We start from the raw sequence: 16,334 nt of genomic DNA on the forward strand, positions 1-16,334 counted from the left end.
TTGCACTGTCTGCCCCCCTACCCCTGGCCCCCAGCCACTCTCAAGCACTCTGCAGGATCCGGGGGAGATGGGGCAGCCACGTGACTAGAAAGGGGATATTTACGGGTTGGTCTTGCTGAGAATGAAGAAAGCGCTCCCTTCCGGGATGGGGGCGATTTTCTCTTTCATGTTCAACTCAGAGATTCTGCGAGGACGGGGGCCAGCAGGAACCTCAGGTTCATCCTCTTCCTCCTCCTCTTCCTCTTCACCTACTTTAAAGGAGATACTTTTTTTTATAGGCATGAAATAAGGACTGCATTTGTGTTTGAACGCTCATTTTCAATTTCACATGAAAATGTGGCTTAAACTTTAACAATGTGTATCAGCTTACACAGGGCTTCCCAGGTGGCTCAGATGTAAAGAATCTGTCTGCAATGCAGGAGACCCATGTTTGATCCCTGGGTTGGGAAGATTCCCCTGGAGGAGGGAATGACAACCCACTCCACTACTCCTTCCTGGAACATTCCATGGACACAAGGTGGGCTACATTAATCAAAACCTTCCAAATATGAACTGATAGTGTGTGGGTTGGGGCTGAGAAGCGCTCTCATCTGGTGAGTGTGTCCCTTTGTGGGAATGAGGCCCCAGCACCAGGTGAAGGTGCCAGCCCCCAGCACCTGGCTGCTTCCCCAGCAACCTCCACACTCAGCTTCAGCCTGATAAACTGTGCAGGGTTTCAAGTCACACACCCGCAGTCTCCCAGGCTCCCTGACTCCACAGGACCTCCCTCCAGCAGCCCGTCAAATCCCCAGTCAAGGTGAAAGTGTCCAGTGAGTCTCGGCCACTGGCTGCCTCCTAGAGAGATACCCAGTGCAGGCTGCACGCGCCCTGCTCCACATCTGTGTTCTCTCCCCACCACCTGGTGTCTGGGTTCCCTAAGCCGCCCGAGAAAAACCTGAGCTAACCAGCCCACAAGGGGACCGAATCTCTGGCCTCAGCAGCCCCGGCAGCCCTGCGTGTGCCCAGCTGGGCTGGCCACAGACCCAGGCGCTGATCAGTGTGAGGACATTACTCATGAGCTCAGCGTCCATCTCTGGTGTCCGCCGCATACCTGGCACATCACAGGGTGGGTAGGGGTCCTTGTCCTCATCCTCTTCTCTGTAGTCGTCGATGGTAACCTGGGAGGACAGAGAAGTCTTGGGAGGAGGGAGACTCTGACTTCAGTGGACTCAAGAGGGGCAGTTAAAGACCTAACCCTGCCATTCAGCCCGGGGTAGGGGTGTGATCTCCAAAGTGGGTGCTGTGTGAGTGTGTCAGGAGAGCAGGTACCCCCAGATGATGCTCCTGCTTCAGAGAGAAAGCCTGAGAGCAGATGAGGAGCAAACTGGTGTCCCCCCTAGCCAGCCATGGCCAGCCAGCACTGGAGCACGCGCTACATGAGAACCACCTCGCAGGTTCCTGCCTCCTCGCCAGACTGCGAGCCCCATGTGAGCGCAGATCTCACTGCTCTTGGTCATTCCTGATCCCTGGTATCTGACACACCATCGCCACTGAGAAAGGACTTACTGACTCAGTGAATAAATCAACAAATTCAGGAAAAATCCACAGCTGCCACAGTGCCTGAGTGTTCACAGTAGGGCCCTGAGTGCCCAAACCCTCTGATCCTGAGACACCCCCACCCCCACCTCCCAGGGACAGACATCTATTACCAATCTTTGATTTTAATCCCCACCGAGAAGATAGGGACACTGGTCAGATGTGCCCACACCATTCCAATCAAGAAAAAATAAGGTGTGAGACCAGTTAAATATGTATCACACCAGCTCTCTGTCTGAAATACTGTTAACAACCAGTTAAGTGCTCCACTTCATGCAGACACTCCTGGAGAGCCAGCATCTGTGATGGGGTGCCACGCTTTCACTCTAAAATAGCACCCACAACACTGTCATGGTATAAAGGCGATACATTTATGGTGATATCAACAAAATGATTTGGAAACAAAGTGGAAAATGTAACATATACCTTGTTGTCACTGTTGGCTATCTGGTTGACTTCTGGTTTGCTGTTCTTTTTATTTTCCAGACTTTCTTTTCTACAGAGAAGAGAACAGAAGGAACCAAGTAACCATCCTGTTTTATATAGAAAAAGCTCATCAGGATTTTGAATCAACAGTGGCCCATTTAATTGGGAACACCCCTAACAGCAAGAATACAGCACAACCCACACTCAGTTCATCTCAGTGCACTGGGTTCATAACACAGATCATCTTATTAAAATTCTCATTCAAGGGCTAATCAGCACTGGACGCATCATTTATTTTATGATGCCAGAATTAACTGCAGAGATTCATTAAGCATGGGGACGTGACCCCTACTTTCAGCTTCAAGGGAATAAGAGCCAAGGGCCTGGGGTCTGCCCAAGAGTCCATCTTTTTCGGTCAGCCTCTTAGGCCAGCCACCATCCCCACAAAGCAGCAGCATGGGAGCCCCAACAGGTCACACCTATGACTGGCTCCCTGGGTCAAACCCTTCATTCAGCAAACCTCCCCAGGGGAAAGGCGGTTACCTGGCAATCTTTTTCCTTTCCTTTTCTTCAGCTTCCTCCTTCTGAGCAGTATTCAAACTTTCAGCATCAGCCAAATTGTCTACAGCGATGGCCAAGAAGACATTCAGTAGAATATCTAATTTGAGAATGTTAAGGATGAAGCATGGTTCTAAATGCAGTTATACCAGGTCAACAATGGCAGTGTCACACCCCTGTGCTCGAGAGGCTGGTGACAGGTTGACTGTCCCCTAGTGCTTTTCACTCTCCTGCATTGGGGAAGGAAACGGCAACCCACTCCAGTGTTCTTGCCTGGAGAATCCCAGGGACAGAGGAGCCTGGTGGGTTTCCATCTATGGGTGGCACAGAGTCACACACGACTGAAGCAACTTAGCAGCAGCAGTGCCATATTCACTTGGTAAAGCCAGGAGATTGGAGCCCCATTTTTCAAAAAGAACCAGAACCTATAGAAGATAAGCTAGCCAGAAGCAAAATTAAGATTCACTAAAACCCATGAAAACCTACAGATGCCAATATTTCCCTTCATGTGTGTATTACACGTGTGTCTATACATCTAGGTATCTATAGGTATGAAACACACTGCATAAAACAACCTGTCACAAAAATGTAACGTTTTTATGCATTTTACATTCACTTTATGCACTGCGTTTTCTTTGAAAACATGCACACCCACAACCTATCTACCTGGGGTGTGCTCTCCAAAATAAGACCCCAAGAAAGGCTACGCTTTATTCAAATCATGACCTCACAAGGCAGTCTGGGCCTTTCTCATTTGAAACGATCTTCCAAGTTTGCAAATACCTCATTCATGCATTCCACACTGACTGACTAGAGCACATCTAACTTATTGTCAGATGTGCTGGCCTGTCCTTCTGCATTGTCACACAGTGACTGTATCTTTGACTCTTGTGGTTGATTTTTATTTCTTTCAAAGAGTAGAAAGTTAGGTAACTGGACAAGTTACTAGCTTTTCGGCTTTTACTATAATGCTGTTTCTGTAGTTTCCTTGAGTGACTGAAAAAAAACAAAACAAAAACATACTCTGAAGATGCCTGTTTCTTACTTGCCAGCAGTTAAGTACATTTTGGAGAAGCATAGGGATCAGAGGGCAACAAACAGGTCAATGTGACTCCCGTCTCTCACTGATGCTTCCCTCTGGCTGATGCAAGGCCATCTGCATGCAAGACAATGGGAGCCCAGGGGCCCCGAGACAGGAGAGGCACGCCACAGCCCCACACGCCCAGTGCAATCTGAACTCTCATGTGGGTTGCTGAACATGTCAACAAATACAACCTAACAAGGCACTGATAATGAGCAAGCTTCAGGAGATGTCATGCTTGACTAACCTATTCAAGTCTTTAAAAAGAGGGTAGAAATGTGAGTAGATTCTATTAAGACTGTCAAAACACCTCTGATACACTAGGATTACTTTTTAAACAGAGCTGCAACCAGCCTGGGGAAGCAGTTTGTTTGGGGCTGGCCGATGATTTGGCAACACGAGCTCTCCTCTGATGAACGTGGGATAATTGTGGCTCAGAAAACGATCAGTGCTGGGAATAACTGCACTGAGAACTCCTACTAACGGTGGCAGTGAAGGAGTGCTGTGTCTCTAGTCTGACGATGACACCAGATTCTTTCAGTAGTAGAAAGTAAACCCGGAGTAAGAACCCACAGGAAAATCTCACAAGACCGTAACAGATGCTTTCCAAGAGCTAATACCCAATAGATATGTTTAGATGTATAACCCACCAGACCCTCCTAAACACTGGTGTGCCATGGAATTCGTCTGACAAGACCTGCCAAGCAACTCTGACATGCTGGTTAGAGTTCCGGGTTCTGGGGACATGAGAGGAAACAGGACAGACTGGAGACCTGGCTTCCAAGTAGCACCTGTTCTAGCTGGGGGAGATAGACCATAAACCATTTAAGGACTGCAGAGTGATACACCCACTATAAAGAAACTACAACATCTAACTGGAGGGAAAGTGGCTAGAGAATACTTCTGTGCAGATTGGAACCAGTATACGGCTGTGGCCTAGAGAATTAATCACGAGAACAGAAAAAGAAAATACTGATCATTCATTTAACAAACACTGACCAAGAGCCAACTGTGCGTGATCTTGTGGTATAAGCCACAAAGATGTGAATACAAAAAGAGACTGCAGACTCAGGGAGCTTATCGCCTATTACTAGTTGGCAAGATGGAGAACTGCACCCCAAACTCTAGCAGGAGCCGCAAGTGATGAGAGGAGCATGGAGAGAAACTGGCGGGAGGGCTCCCCTGGGGGCGGGGGTGGGCAGCGCGGCTCCCTGCAACAGGATTTGTGCGGGCTGGGAGAGGGGCTTCCACAGAACACTCCGAAGTACAAAGCACTGTTCTCACAGCAGGCTTGCACTTGGGTTTCCACCCTGAAGAAGGTTCACTAACAAGCCAGAGAAAATGAAGGGGAAAACAGCCCACCAGACTTCTTAGAAGATTCTAGATTAGGATTCTTTAAAATAAAAAAGCGAAGACCAAGGAGCAGTATTCATACCTTGGTCCAAGTTGTTCTCTCACTAAGCATTAATCAAGGAGCTCTACGTGCCAGGTCTTGTGCCAGGGCAGCGAGGGCACAGAGAGAAAGCAGACACAACCCAAGGCTACAGGGTCAAGAGGGGCCGAGCGACGTAAAGGGAGGTCTGAATTTTCTAAAACCTAGGGTTAGAGTGACTCTGGCTGGGAGCAGGAAGAAAACAAGTCAGAGAAAGCAGGACAGAGCAGCTGGCCAAGGGACGCGTGATCCCCAAAGACACAGAGACCAGCAGAGCAAAATGAGGGCCAGGGGAGCTCAGATCAACCCACTGAAGATAAACGTCCCCATCCATTCTGAAGGGTCTCAGGAAGTCAGAGATGTACCCCTAACCTTTTAATGGGGCTTGGAGTGGGCCACCCCAAAACAAGCCAAGGTGGCATGTTGATGACTTTGAATTAAAGTTATTCGAGAAACAGCTGGTATAAGAAGAACACTCTGACCCACATCTGTTCCCCTGGGAGCAGGAAACCAGCTCCCTGAAAGGCATCCTCCCTAAGCCGGGAGACAGTGCTGGCAACTGGGGATCCGAGGCTGAGAAGGCTTTACAAACAAAGCTTGTGACTTCTCTGTTACTTTGCTATCCCAAGCAAACACTACTTTTTTTTGTCAAATCTTCAGAAATAATTGATTTTTTCTCTGGAAATATATATGAAATGTATATGAACAGCCTGCTTTGGTTATTTCTTAGGTCCTACACCTACAGGGTCTTCATATGTATGAAATTAAATGTGTTTTCCTATTAATCCGTCTTACGTCAATTTGATTAGTAGCTGGTCAAAAGAACCTGAAAGCCAGAGAACACTTTTCCTCCCTATACTCTCAAGGGTGGCAGCATACAGAGCACATGGCTTTGTCCTAAGCCATCCCTTGAGCTGTGATGTCACGCGGAGCGGGTGACCACTGGTGTACCCCATGTGCCACCTCAGGCTGCCTCCGTGGCTGCTCTCATTCCTTAAGGCCCGGAGGAGACTCTGCCGCTCCCCTGCTGTCCCAGCAACAGAGGAGGACACACGGGAACGAGGTGAGGATGCTCATGTTCCCATCACCCTGGCCACCACTGCCCCCACCCCGGGGAACCTTGGAGAGGAGGACAGCATATGGTGACGACAAGGTGACCCCCGCGGTCCAGAAGGATACAGTTACCGCAAATGAAGAGGATGATGAAGTAGATGCAGACGATCATTCCAGAAGATGATGGGCCCCCATACGCCATGATACCGTCATACATCACAGCATTCCAATCTTCGCCTGTCAGGATCTAAGAAGCCAAAAGTGGGATCAGCGGGCAAGTGGACTCACAGTTCCCACGATTCTCCCAAGCTCCTGGGGCTGCCTGGGTCTGGTGTCAGCTGCCTTGCACAATTCAGTTTGCACAGAACAAATGCATCCGTCAACCCATAGTCTTCAAAACATTACACTTAATCACACAAATACATGAGTTAATTATTCTGATGAAAATAAGATGACATTCCCACATAAGACATGTGTACTCTTTGACTGCACCCCAGCCCATTCAGCCCCTGCTGGTGAGTCTCTCCAGGACCTCTGTCTGTCTGTGCATTTAAGCACATATATACACACCCGGCGGAGAAGGCAATGGCACCCCACTCCAGTCCTCTTGCCTGGAAAATCCTATGGATGGTGGAACCTGGTGGGCTGCAGTCCATGGGGTCGCTAAGAGTCGGACACGACTGAGCAACTTCACTTTCCCTTTTCACTTTCATGCATTGGAGAAGGAAATGGCAACCCACTCCAGTGTTCTTGCCTGGAGAATCCCAGGGACGGCAGAGCCTGGTGGGCTGCCATCAATGGGGTTACACAGAGTTGGACACGACTGAAGCGACTTAGCAGCAGCAGCAGCAGCATACACACCCGGAGAAAACAGGCAGTTGGTATCTTATTTATTTATTAGAAATAGAGGGTATCATACTATTTGAATTTTCTGCAATTTGCTTTTTATTCTCCCTCTCGATGTATTCTGGAGACCCTCTGTGCCACAGGGTCACTTTATTCTTTTTAACGGCTGCCTAGCATTCCTCATGCTTTATCAACTGTGGAAATGGAAAATCATATCTATGATGTGAATCACTACCAAACAGAAATTTGCCAAATGATTGGAAAAGGTAAAGCAATTCATAGAGAAGGAACTATAAATGGCTTCTAGTCACATGAAAAGATATTCAACCGCATTCCTGACAAGAGTAGTATCAATTAAAACTACAATGAGAGAACACTTTCATCTACCAGACAGGCGGTGATCAAAATGTTTGTGTACTCACTGTGCTAAAAGAGAGTGAGGTGACAGACAGAATCCACCCCCATCACTGGAGGATCAACTACCACAGCCTTAAAGAGAAGACTTAAGCAAGAGTGTCAAAGTTGAAAATGGACACACCCCCTTTAAGCCAGCAATTCCATTTGAGGGGATTTATGCCATAGATCTAATATCACACATGAGCCCCACGATGTGCATGCAAGGCTACCCACTCAGCCAAGACACAGTTTACTATTCATTCAGCAGCAAGGGACCAGTTCCATGAATTATGGCACACCCACACCACAAAATGGACAGACACGGGGGGCTCAACCCAGTGCTCTGTGACAACCTCGAGGGGGAGGGGGAGGAGGGAGGTTCAGGAGGGAGCGGACATATGTCTACCTGTGGCTGACTCATGCTCATGTATGGCACAAACCATACAGTAATTTGTAAAGCAATTATCCTCCAATAAAAAATAAATGGAGGCAGCATTGAAAAGGAAGAGGCACCTTTTTATGGACCAATAAGACAGGTTCTTAAGGACACTTTAGGTGCTAAAGAAGAAAGATTTAAAAAAGCACGTAGAATGAGCTACCATCTGTGTAAATTCATCTGATCGTAGGTAGACAGATAAATTTATTTACATCTGAGCAAGCACACTGGGAGAATACAGAAAAATCTGCTTAATGGTGGTTGCCTCCCACAAGGGGAAATTGGTGGCTGGGTTGGAGATAGACTTGCTACTTTACATGTTTTTCTAACATTTAAATTCTGTGCCATACACATGTACTACAAAAACCACCAGCCAAATGCAGGTTTCTCTGGAAGCATCAAAAAAACAAAACAAGACAAAATGAATAATTCATCAGTGGCCAAAAATTAAGTTTAATTCAAAAAGCTGAGTTAGGGGACTTCCCTGGTAGTCCTGTGGTTAATAATCCTCCTGCCAACGCAGGGGACACAGGTTCCATCCCTGGTCTGGGAAGATTCCTCATGCAATGCAGCAACTAAGCCCATGCACAACTGCTGAGCCCATGTGCTGCAACTACGGAAGCCTGAAAGCCTAGAGCCTGTGTTCTGCAAAGAGAGAGGACACTGCAGTGAGGAGCCCAAGTGCTGCAATGAAGATGAGCCCCTGCTTGCCCCAACTAGAGAAAATCCAAGCACAGCAACGAAGACCCAGCACAGCCAAAAATAAACAATTCTGAGTTATATTATACTGTATTGCTATATACCAGGCCTGTAGCAGTGATAGCAATTCCATTCAATTCAAAATGTCCAAGTAGGAAAGAACCTTAGAGATCATTCCTTCTAGGCTCCATCTTTCAGAAAACAGTCGCTTTACAAAGTCACAGTGCTGAGCAAGGGAAGAGCCACCGTGGGAGGTCAGGCCTCCCACCAGGCCGCCCCGCCCTGCCTGCAGGACTCGCTGGCATTACATGTGAAAAGCAACAAGGGCAGATGGGTTCTTTAAATTTACCTGCCAGGCTCTGTCCAAGGAAGGCCACAACACACAAGGAGGGGGCTTGGAACACCTCAGGTGAGAGCCAGGTGGGGTGGAAAGGCTGGGCCTCTGAGGGTAGGGCCACCTGTGAAGCCCTAACCCCGTGGCTCCCTTCTCAGCCTGATGCCCGCCAGGGCCGCACCAGCACAGACATCCCTCAGAGTCTGTGTGTCCCCATTCCATCACACGACAGGGGACAACACAGGGACAGCAGTTGTCGCAACTGTTTAGTCACCCTGATTCCTGACTATACACCACAGCATCAGGGCTTTAGAAGTCACACTATGCATAAATCCATTATAACCAGGATTATAAAACTTGCCTGCCATCAAGAATGAGCAAAGTACAAGAAGAGGATTTCAGACCCTATGAAACCCCAGAAACCTCATACAGTCAAACACAAACGTGAGGTTTATTATTTCATAAGACATCCAGTGGAGAAGGCACTGGCACCCCACTCCAGTACTCTTGCCTGGAAAATCCCATGGACGGAGGAGCCTGGTGGGCTGCAGTCCATGGGGTCGCTAAGAGTTGGACACGACTGAGTGACTTCACTTTCACTTTTCACTTTCATGCATTGGAAAAGGAAATGGCAACCCACTCCAGTGTTCTTGCCTGGAGAATCCCAGGGACGGGGGAGCCTGGTGGGCTGCCGTCTACAGAGTCACACAGAGTCGGACACAACTGAAGCGACTTAGCAAGACATCCAGTGATCTCACAAAAACATGAGATCACAGCACATCCCTCTGGACTTTGATGCAAAATAAATGACTTATATGGCACAAAATTAATCAGAGTGTTATTAGAACAGAGGTTGCTGGTACAGTGACGATGGAATCATTTTGCCTTGTTGAGTTGTGGACAGACGAGAAGGTGTCTCCTAAGGCGCCACCCAGGGATAGGAGGGCGGGGCACTCACCTGGAACACTGTGAGAAGGGCTTGCGGGAAATTATCGAAGGTGCTCCGCTTGGTTTGCGTTTCATCAAAATTAAACTTGCCGCCAAACAGCTGCATCCCCAGCAAGGAGAAGATGATGATGAAGAGAAAAAGCAGAAGCAGCAGCGAAGCGATGGACTTCATGGAGTTTAACAAGGATGCCACCAAGTTGCTCAGGGAGGTCCAGTGCCTGCAAGTCAAGATGAGGGGGTAAGCCCAGGGCGCCGTGTGGGGTGGAGCAGATGGTCCCCCCAAGTGGGGTCGGGGCTGACCACCACCCACGGTCAGGAAACCCCTACAGTGAGCACACGTGTCCTCACCTGGTCACTTTGAAAATTCTCAAGAGCCGCACACAGCGGAACACAGAGATGCCCAGGGGAGACATGATTTCCAGTTCCACCAGGATCGTCTCGGTAATTCCGCCGCACACCACGAAGCAATCAAACCGATTGAAAAGAGAGACAAAGTACGCCTGGAGACCCAAGCTGTACATTTTGACCAGCATCTCACAGGTGAACAGAGCCAAGAGGACTTTGTTAGCAATATCTGGAAACACAAGGAGCACGTGTCCATGGGATCTCAGCATGGGAGCATCTCTGACCCCTGGTCCCCCACCTCCCCTCCCACCAGCCGCTGCCAGAAGGGCCCCAAGCTCTCGGCCCACAGTTTTGTTCTTGCCCTCTCTATAGAAATGTGGCAGGAACACCCATGGTCCGCTTGTCTTCCAGGCTCCGGTCTTGCTTCTGCTACCACCCAGACGTGTGCCCCCTAGCAAAGTTCCTTGGTTTCTCTGGGGTTCACTTTCACTGACTGTACAATGGGGAGGGGCAGCTTACCACATAATCTCTGTGGCTTTCGAGGCCTGAAAGCCTACAAGTCTGCATTTAGACCATCATATTATTTTTATTTGTTTCAGTCACACAAGAAATCTGTCTGGTCTTACTTACTGCCCCCAGATCTAAGAAACAGCTGCCTGTCAAGGTCACTTCAAAAAATGCCACCCAGCAGGCTGGAGAGTTGAGTAGAAACAGATATAACTTGACATCAGGTAGGTCTTCACAATGGCTCAAAACTGTCCAACTCAGAAAAGGGTGAGCTCCCACACCACCCTGCTGGGGCAGTCGAGGTGGGCAAACAGCCACCACTTGCCGAGGAAACTACAGCGGAAAATAAAGCTTCCAGCGGGCACAGGGAGGAGGGATATGAGGTCCCTTCCAGCTGCCAGATTCCTTGATCCCACACAGGGTTCAGACAATGAGCTGCTCTGGAGTCATTAGCTCCAACATGCATCACACACCACACGACCCGGACTGCACACTCTGGCCAGGTGCGCCTGTGCTTGGCTCTGCCACCCTCCAAGTTCCACTGCTCACTGGAAATGGTCCTGGACAACCACACGTCCATCTGAAAAGACTAGACTGCAGCTGGGCAGCCTCGGGGATCCCCTGTTTGGAGCAAAAAGGGAATGGCTTCTGCTTATACCTTGAATCTGTGTCAACCAGTCAGGCTGGTTGTAGTGCTCGGAGGAAATGGTTAAGGTGTTGAGAAACACCAGGACAATGACCAGCCAGTAAAACGTGACGGACTTCACAGCAGCCCTACACCTTCTGCGACTGAAGCGGTTCCAGCGGCGCCAGCGGCGGCTGTAAGAGAAGCAAACGTTACCCCCTGGATGACAGACACACACAGCACCTGATCAATATCGCTAAGGAATGACTGCACTCTGGAGGTCCCCACCAGGGTCGGGGTGCAGGGAGGAAAGAGGAGAACAAATGACACAGAAATGACCAGACCTCATAAGACAAATAACGGTGGTTTTAAAAGATGACTTTTTAAAAGCACAGTATTGACTTGATCATGCTATCTGTTTCCTTCCTATGGCTGCAGATAACCCCGTAATTTGTCATATGCAGTCCTCAAGCCGGTCAGGAAATCTAGATGTTCAGAGTCACCAGCTTGTACACATCCCCAGTTCACATGCCCACCACGAGGCTCTCGGGTCTGATTGAGCTGTCAGCGCACAGAGACGCCAGCTTATCATCCACATCTCTTGCAGCACCTCGATCATCATGTGGAATTTATCAGGCAGCCAAGGGCTCCAAAACCTGAGTTTTCCTTTTAGGGAACCCTTCAGTCCTTTCGTAAATCTGGGAGGTAGCTCTGGAGCCAGAGAGAGTCATCAATGCTGAGTAGGACATGAGTCGTACTCCTGAGTCATCAGGTGCCCTTTCTAACTAGCAATGCTCAAAATATACCTTTAGGAGGAGAGCTAATATTGAATCATGTTTCCATACAAATAAAATGAACTAAGCCAAACAGACAAGCAGCATGTTCTCTACCAACTCCCAGTTGCAGTATGTAATTAGAGTATTCTCGGCCTCAGCCCGTCTCCCTACGGGAAACATTCCCTGCCACGGGACGGTTTGGTGAAGGGGGTCTCAGAGAACGGCTGACCGAGTGGCAGTGTCAGCCCGGTCCGGGCTGTGCTCACAGACTGGGGTGGTGGGCGCTTCCTCTAGCACTTGAGTCAGGAGAATCTGCAGGCTGTGTCAAGGCTGCAGCCCTGGCTGACTCAGCTGCACTGCTCTGCTAAGAACACTGTAACCCAGGGACCAATGAAAGACTTGCACCAGCTCTTTGGCAAGACCTGGAACAAGCGAGGTGCATTGTATTCCTGCTCTTGCTATGTGGGTTTCCGATGGTAACAGCAGCTGGAAACATGATAACAAGAGTAGAAAAATTCCACTGAGGACACTCAAAACTGTTCCCACAAGACTGGGTTTCTCCCATGATGCATAATGCAATACACACAAGCAAGGTGGCCTGAACGACATCCAGCCCAAGGGCACGCAGCCTTGTCCCTGCAGTCCCTATTCATGCTGCAGGGACAAGTGACAGATGTCTCCCAAGTCCGGGGGAGGCGCGGTCTGTGACCCCACCCTGTAACAGTATGAGGGCTGTGGCAGGCAATCACCCACACCAAGTGCTACGCCCAGGGTACTGCGTACAGGAGGAAGGAGAAGGGGGCCACAAGAGAGCTGAAGGGTCAGGGAAGGCCTCCTCAGAAAGCTGAGGTTTGGGCTGGCTCTCCCTCTCGAAAGCTGAATAAGGATTAGCCAAGGGTGGACAGGGAGAGAGCAGGGCACTCCACTTAGCTCCCGCCAAAGAGACTGGGTGGGAAGAACTGGAGTGTGTGGTCCATTTGACAGCTGGAGAGCACTCCAGAATAACAAAGTGCGAAGTCTGGGAGGAGTGTCTAAATACCCCAGAGGTCAGAGGGTGATCTGGGGGCCAAATTATGAAGAAATTTAAATGTCCTCTGGCAACAGGAAATTCATGAAAGTGCTTTTCATTATGAAAACGCTGTTAATTTTTTTTTTTTGGCCTCGCCACACATGCTGTGGAGTCTTAGTTCCCCAACCAGCGATCGAATCCATACCTCCCTCATTGGGAGTACACAGTCCGAGCTACTAGACTACCAGGAAAAGTCCCCTTAATTTTTTTAAAGACAGGTTTATTAAGATATAACTTACATATGGCAAAACTGACTTCTTTTTCTTCTAAAGTTTGTAATCACAACCACAATCAAGACGTAGAATATTTCTAGCACTCAAAAAAAAATCCTTAATGGCACTTTATAGTTAATCCACTGCTCACCCTAGCCCCTGAAAGCTACTGATTTGTTCTCTTTCTCTATTATTTTGCTTCATTCAGAATCCTATCAACCGAATCATACAATATATAGCTTTTTGAGACTGGCCTCCCTCATTTAGAAAAAGTTCATTTGTGATCCATTTGTCTCATTGATCTCTCAGTAGTTTTCTCCCTTCTTGTTGCTGAGTTTCAGTCCATCATATGGATGAACTATAATTTGTCTACCTTACCATCTGATGGGCATCTGAGTTATTTGCAGCTTTCGGCAATTATAAACATATAAATGTTGTATTTATCAATTATACATATATAATGTTTATGAATAAACATTCATGCAAAATTTTTTGTGTAGGCATCTATCTTCATTTTTCCTATATAAATACCTTAGAGGTGAATTGCTGGGCCATATGGTAAATACGCTGGACTTTGTAAGACACTGACAACTTGCTTTTAAAATGGCTGTGTCACCTGACCTGTAGCAGTATATAAGAATTTCCACTGATGTGCATCCTTGTCAAAATGCCAGCTTTCAACATTTGATTCATTCTATAGGTGCATCATGGTATCTCAGCTGTGATTTTAATTTGCATTTCCTAATGACCAGTGGTCATTTCATGTGTTTATTTGCCATCTACATGGACTGTAGTCTGCCAGGCTCCTCTGTCCATGGAATTCTCCAGGTAAGAATCCAGGAGTGGATTGCCATTCCCTTCTCCAGGGAATCTTCCCAACCTGGGGATCGAACTCAGGTTGCCTGAATTGCAGGCAGACTCTTTACCATCTGAGCCACGAGGGAAGCCCCCTCTATGACTACATGCCTACTAAAAATCTAGTGTCCATTTTTATTGGGTTGTTTTATTATTACTGATACTATTCTTATGTATACTTGATACTAGTCCTTTCTAAATTCTGTTTTGCAATAATTTTTTCCTCCAGTCTGCAAATGATCTTTTTCTTTCAAGATGTAGTAGTTTTAATTTTGATGAAGTCCAATTCATCAGTTTTTCCTGTTATGACCAGTGCTTTGGGCGTTGTACCCAAGAAACTTTTGCCTAACCCAAGGTCACTAAAATCTTCTATGTTTTCTTCTAGGATTTTTTTTTCAAGATATTTTATTGATAGTTATGCTTTAAATTTCCATTATTTCTTCCCTTTAATATTTCTTATTGATACCATTCATTATTACTCCCTACTTAAAGTGACGTTAATTCTCTAAAGCAAATATTAAAATTCAAAAAGAGTACAAAGGGCAAAATAGAAATAAACCATCAAAACAACAGAAAACAGAAAGCATGTTACTTCTTACTACACAAAGAGAATGCAATATATATGCACATACACATACATATGTATAATGCTCTGCAGAAATCTCAAAGAGTTTATCAACTGGCTTTTTTACATATTGGGTTTAGAATATCAATAAATATTCTTTCACAACCCAGATATTAATGGCTCAGTATGGTCCAATAGCAATACTTTTTTTTTTAATTTTATTTTATTTTTAAACTTTACAATATTGTGTTAGTTTTGCCAAATATCAAAATGAATCCGCCACAGGTATACATGTGTTCCGCATCCTGAACCCTCCTCCCTCCTCCCTCCCCATACCCTCCCTCTGGGTCGTCCCAGTGCACCAGCCCCAAGCATCCAGTATTGTGCATCGAACCTGGACTGGTGACTCGTTTCATACATGATATTATACATGTTTCAATGCCATTCTCCCAAATCTCCCCACCCTCTTCCCCTGCAACAGAGTCCATAAGACTGATCTATACATCAGTGTCTCTTTTGCTGTCTCGTACACAGGGTTATTGTTACCATGTTTCTAAATTCCATATATATGCATTAGTATACTGTATTGGTGTTTTTCTTTCTGGCTTACTTCACTCTGTATAATAGGTTCCAGTTTGATCCATCTCATTAGAACTGATTCAAATGTATTCTTTTTAATGGCTGAGTAATACTCCATTGTGTATATGTACCACAGCTTTCTTATCCATTCATCTGCTGATGGGCATCTAGGTTGCTTCCATGTCCTGGCTATTATAAACAGTGCTGCTAGGATTTTTACAGTTTTACAAAAAGAATTCCATGGACAGAGGAGCTTGGTGGGCTAGAGTCCGTGGGATGGCAGAAAGATGGACCGACTGAGCAACCAACACTTCACCTTCAGTTCTATTCCACTTTAAGTGAATTTTTGTCCACAGTGGTAAAACACTGTTTCTAACTGAAAAATAATACTTATATGGGAAAGTAACAAATCACTGGTATACAGTTCAATGAGTTTTTACCAACTGATTATGTAACCTGCACTCAGAGCAAGTAAAACCATTACGAGGAACTCAGAAGACCTCTTGAACTTCCTTCAATGGAAAAAGTTTACAGCAGAAAAGTGACAGGAAGTATCTCTCTTAGAGGAAATGACTCTGGGAGGGTATACAAAAAGGGTTGATTAGTAGGCAAAACATTATTCATGGTTGCATCTTACTGATCTGTTTTCTTTTGGGGGGAGTGGTTCTTTGGCACCTACTACAGTTCTACAAGGCAGGTACTAACTGTTTACTGGGCAGGCTGATCTTCTACATGAATGTTAGAGCCCACAGTATAAAAAAATCAGGTCTAGAGCAATTCTACATAAAGTTCAGAAGGTAGAACATAAAAAGCCCACACAAGTTTAAGAAAAATTAGAGAAAGAAGATACTGACCTGAGCTTGGACTTTGAGATGGCTTGACTGAAAGAAAAACAGAAAGAATATGATTCCTGTTAGGAAGGCTCCAGGATATGTTCCCCTCCACCTTTCAGCAGAGATACCATAAAAGCCATGCATGGGAGCCTGGTTCCAGCACCACTGGCTCCTGAAGTGAGCC

At 46.8% G+C, this 16,334-nt stretch overlaps 1 protein-coding gene across 5 annotated transcripts in view; it reads right to left on the minus strand.

Moving 5' to 3' along the window:
• Nucleotides 1-16,334, minus strand: part of CACNA1D (calcium voltage-gated channel subunit alpha1 D) — a 346,003-nt gene that overhangs the window by 75,545 nt on the left and 254,124 nt on the right. For 4 of the 5 annotated variants that reach the window (XM_070359809.1, XM_070359810.1, XM_070359807.1 and 1 more), the window contains 9 exons: nucleotides 16,172-16,198; nucleotides 11,295-11,455; nucleotides 10,133-10,358; nucleotides 9,795-10,002; nucleotides 6,252-6,372; nucleotides 2,545-2,659; nucleotides 2,002-2,071; nucleotides 1,091-1,157; nucleotides 104-251 (listed from right to left, as the gene is read on the minus strand). In XM_070359809.1, the coding sequence (XP_070215910.1) occupies nucleotides 104-251; nucleotides 1,091-1,157; nucleotides 2,002-2,071; nucleotides 2,545-2,659; nucleotides 6,252-6,372; nucleotides 9,795-10,002; nucleotides 10,133-10,358; nucleotides 11,295-11,455; nucleotides 16,172-16,198 (1,143 nt within the window). The remainder of the gene's footprint in view (nucleotides 1-103; nucleotides 252-1,090; nucleotides 1,158-2,001; nucleotides 2,072-2,544; nucleotides 2,660-6,251; nucleotides 6,373-9,794; nucleotides 10,003-10,132; nucleotides 10,359-11,294; nucleotides 11,456-16,171; nucleotides 16,199-16,334) is intronic. The other variant, XM_070359808.1, reaches the window with a different exon arrangement.

The sequence above is a fragment of the Bos mutus genome, chromosome 22 (genome assembly GCF_027580195.1).
Source record: "Bos mutus isolate GX-2022 chromosome 22, NWIPB_WYAK_1.1, whole genome shotgun sequence".
Classification (NCBI taxonomy): Eukaryota; Metazoa; Chordata; class Mammalia; order Artiodactyla; family Bovidae; genus Bos; species Bos mutus.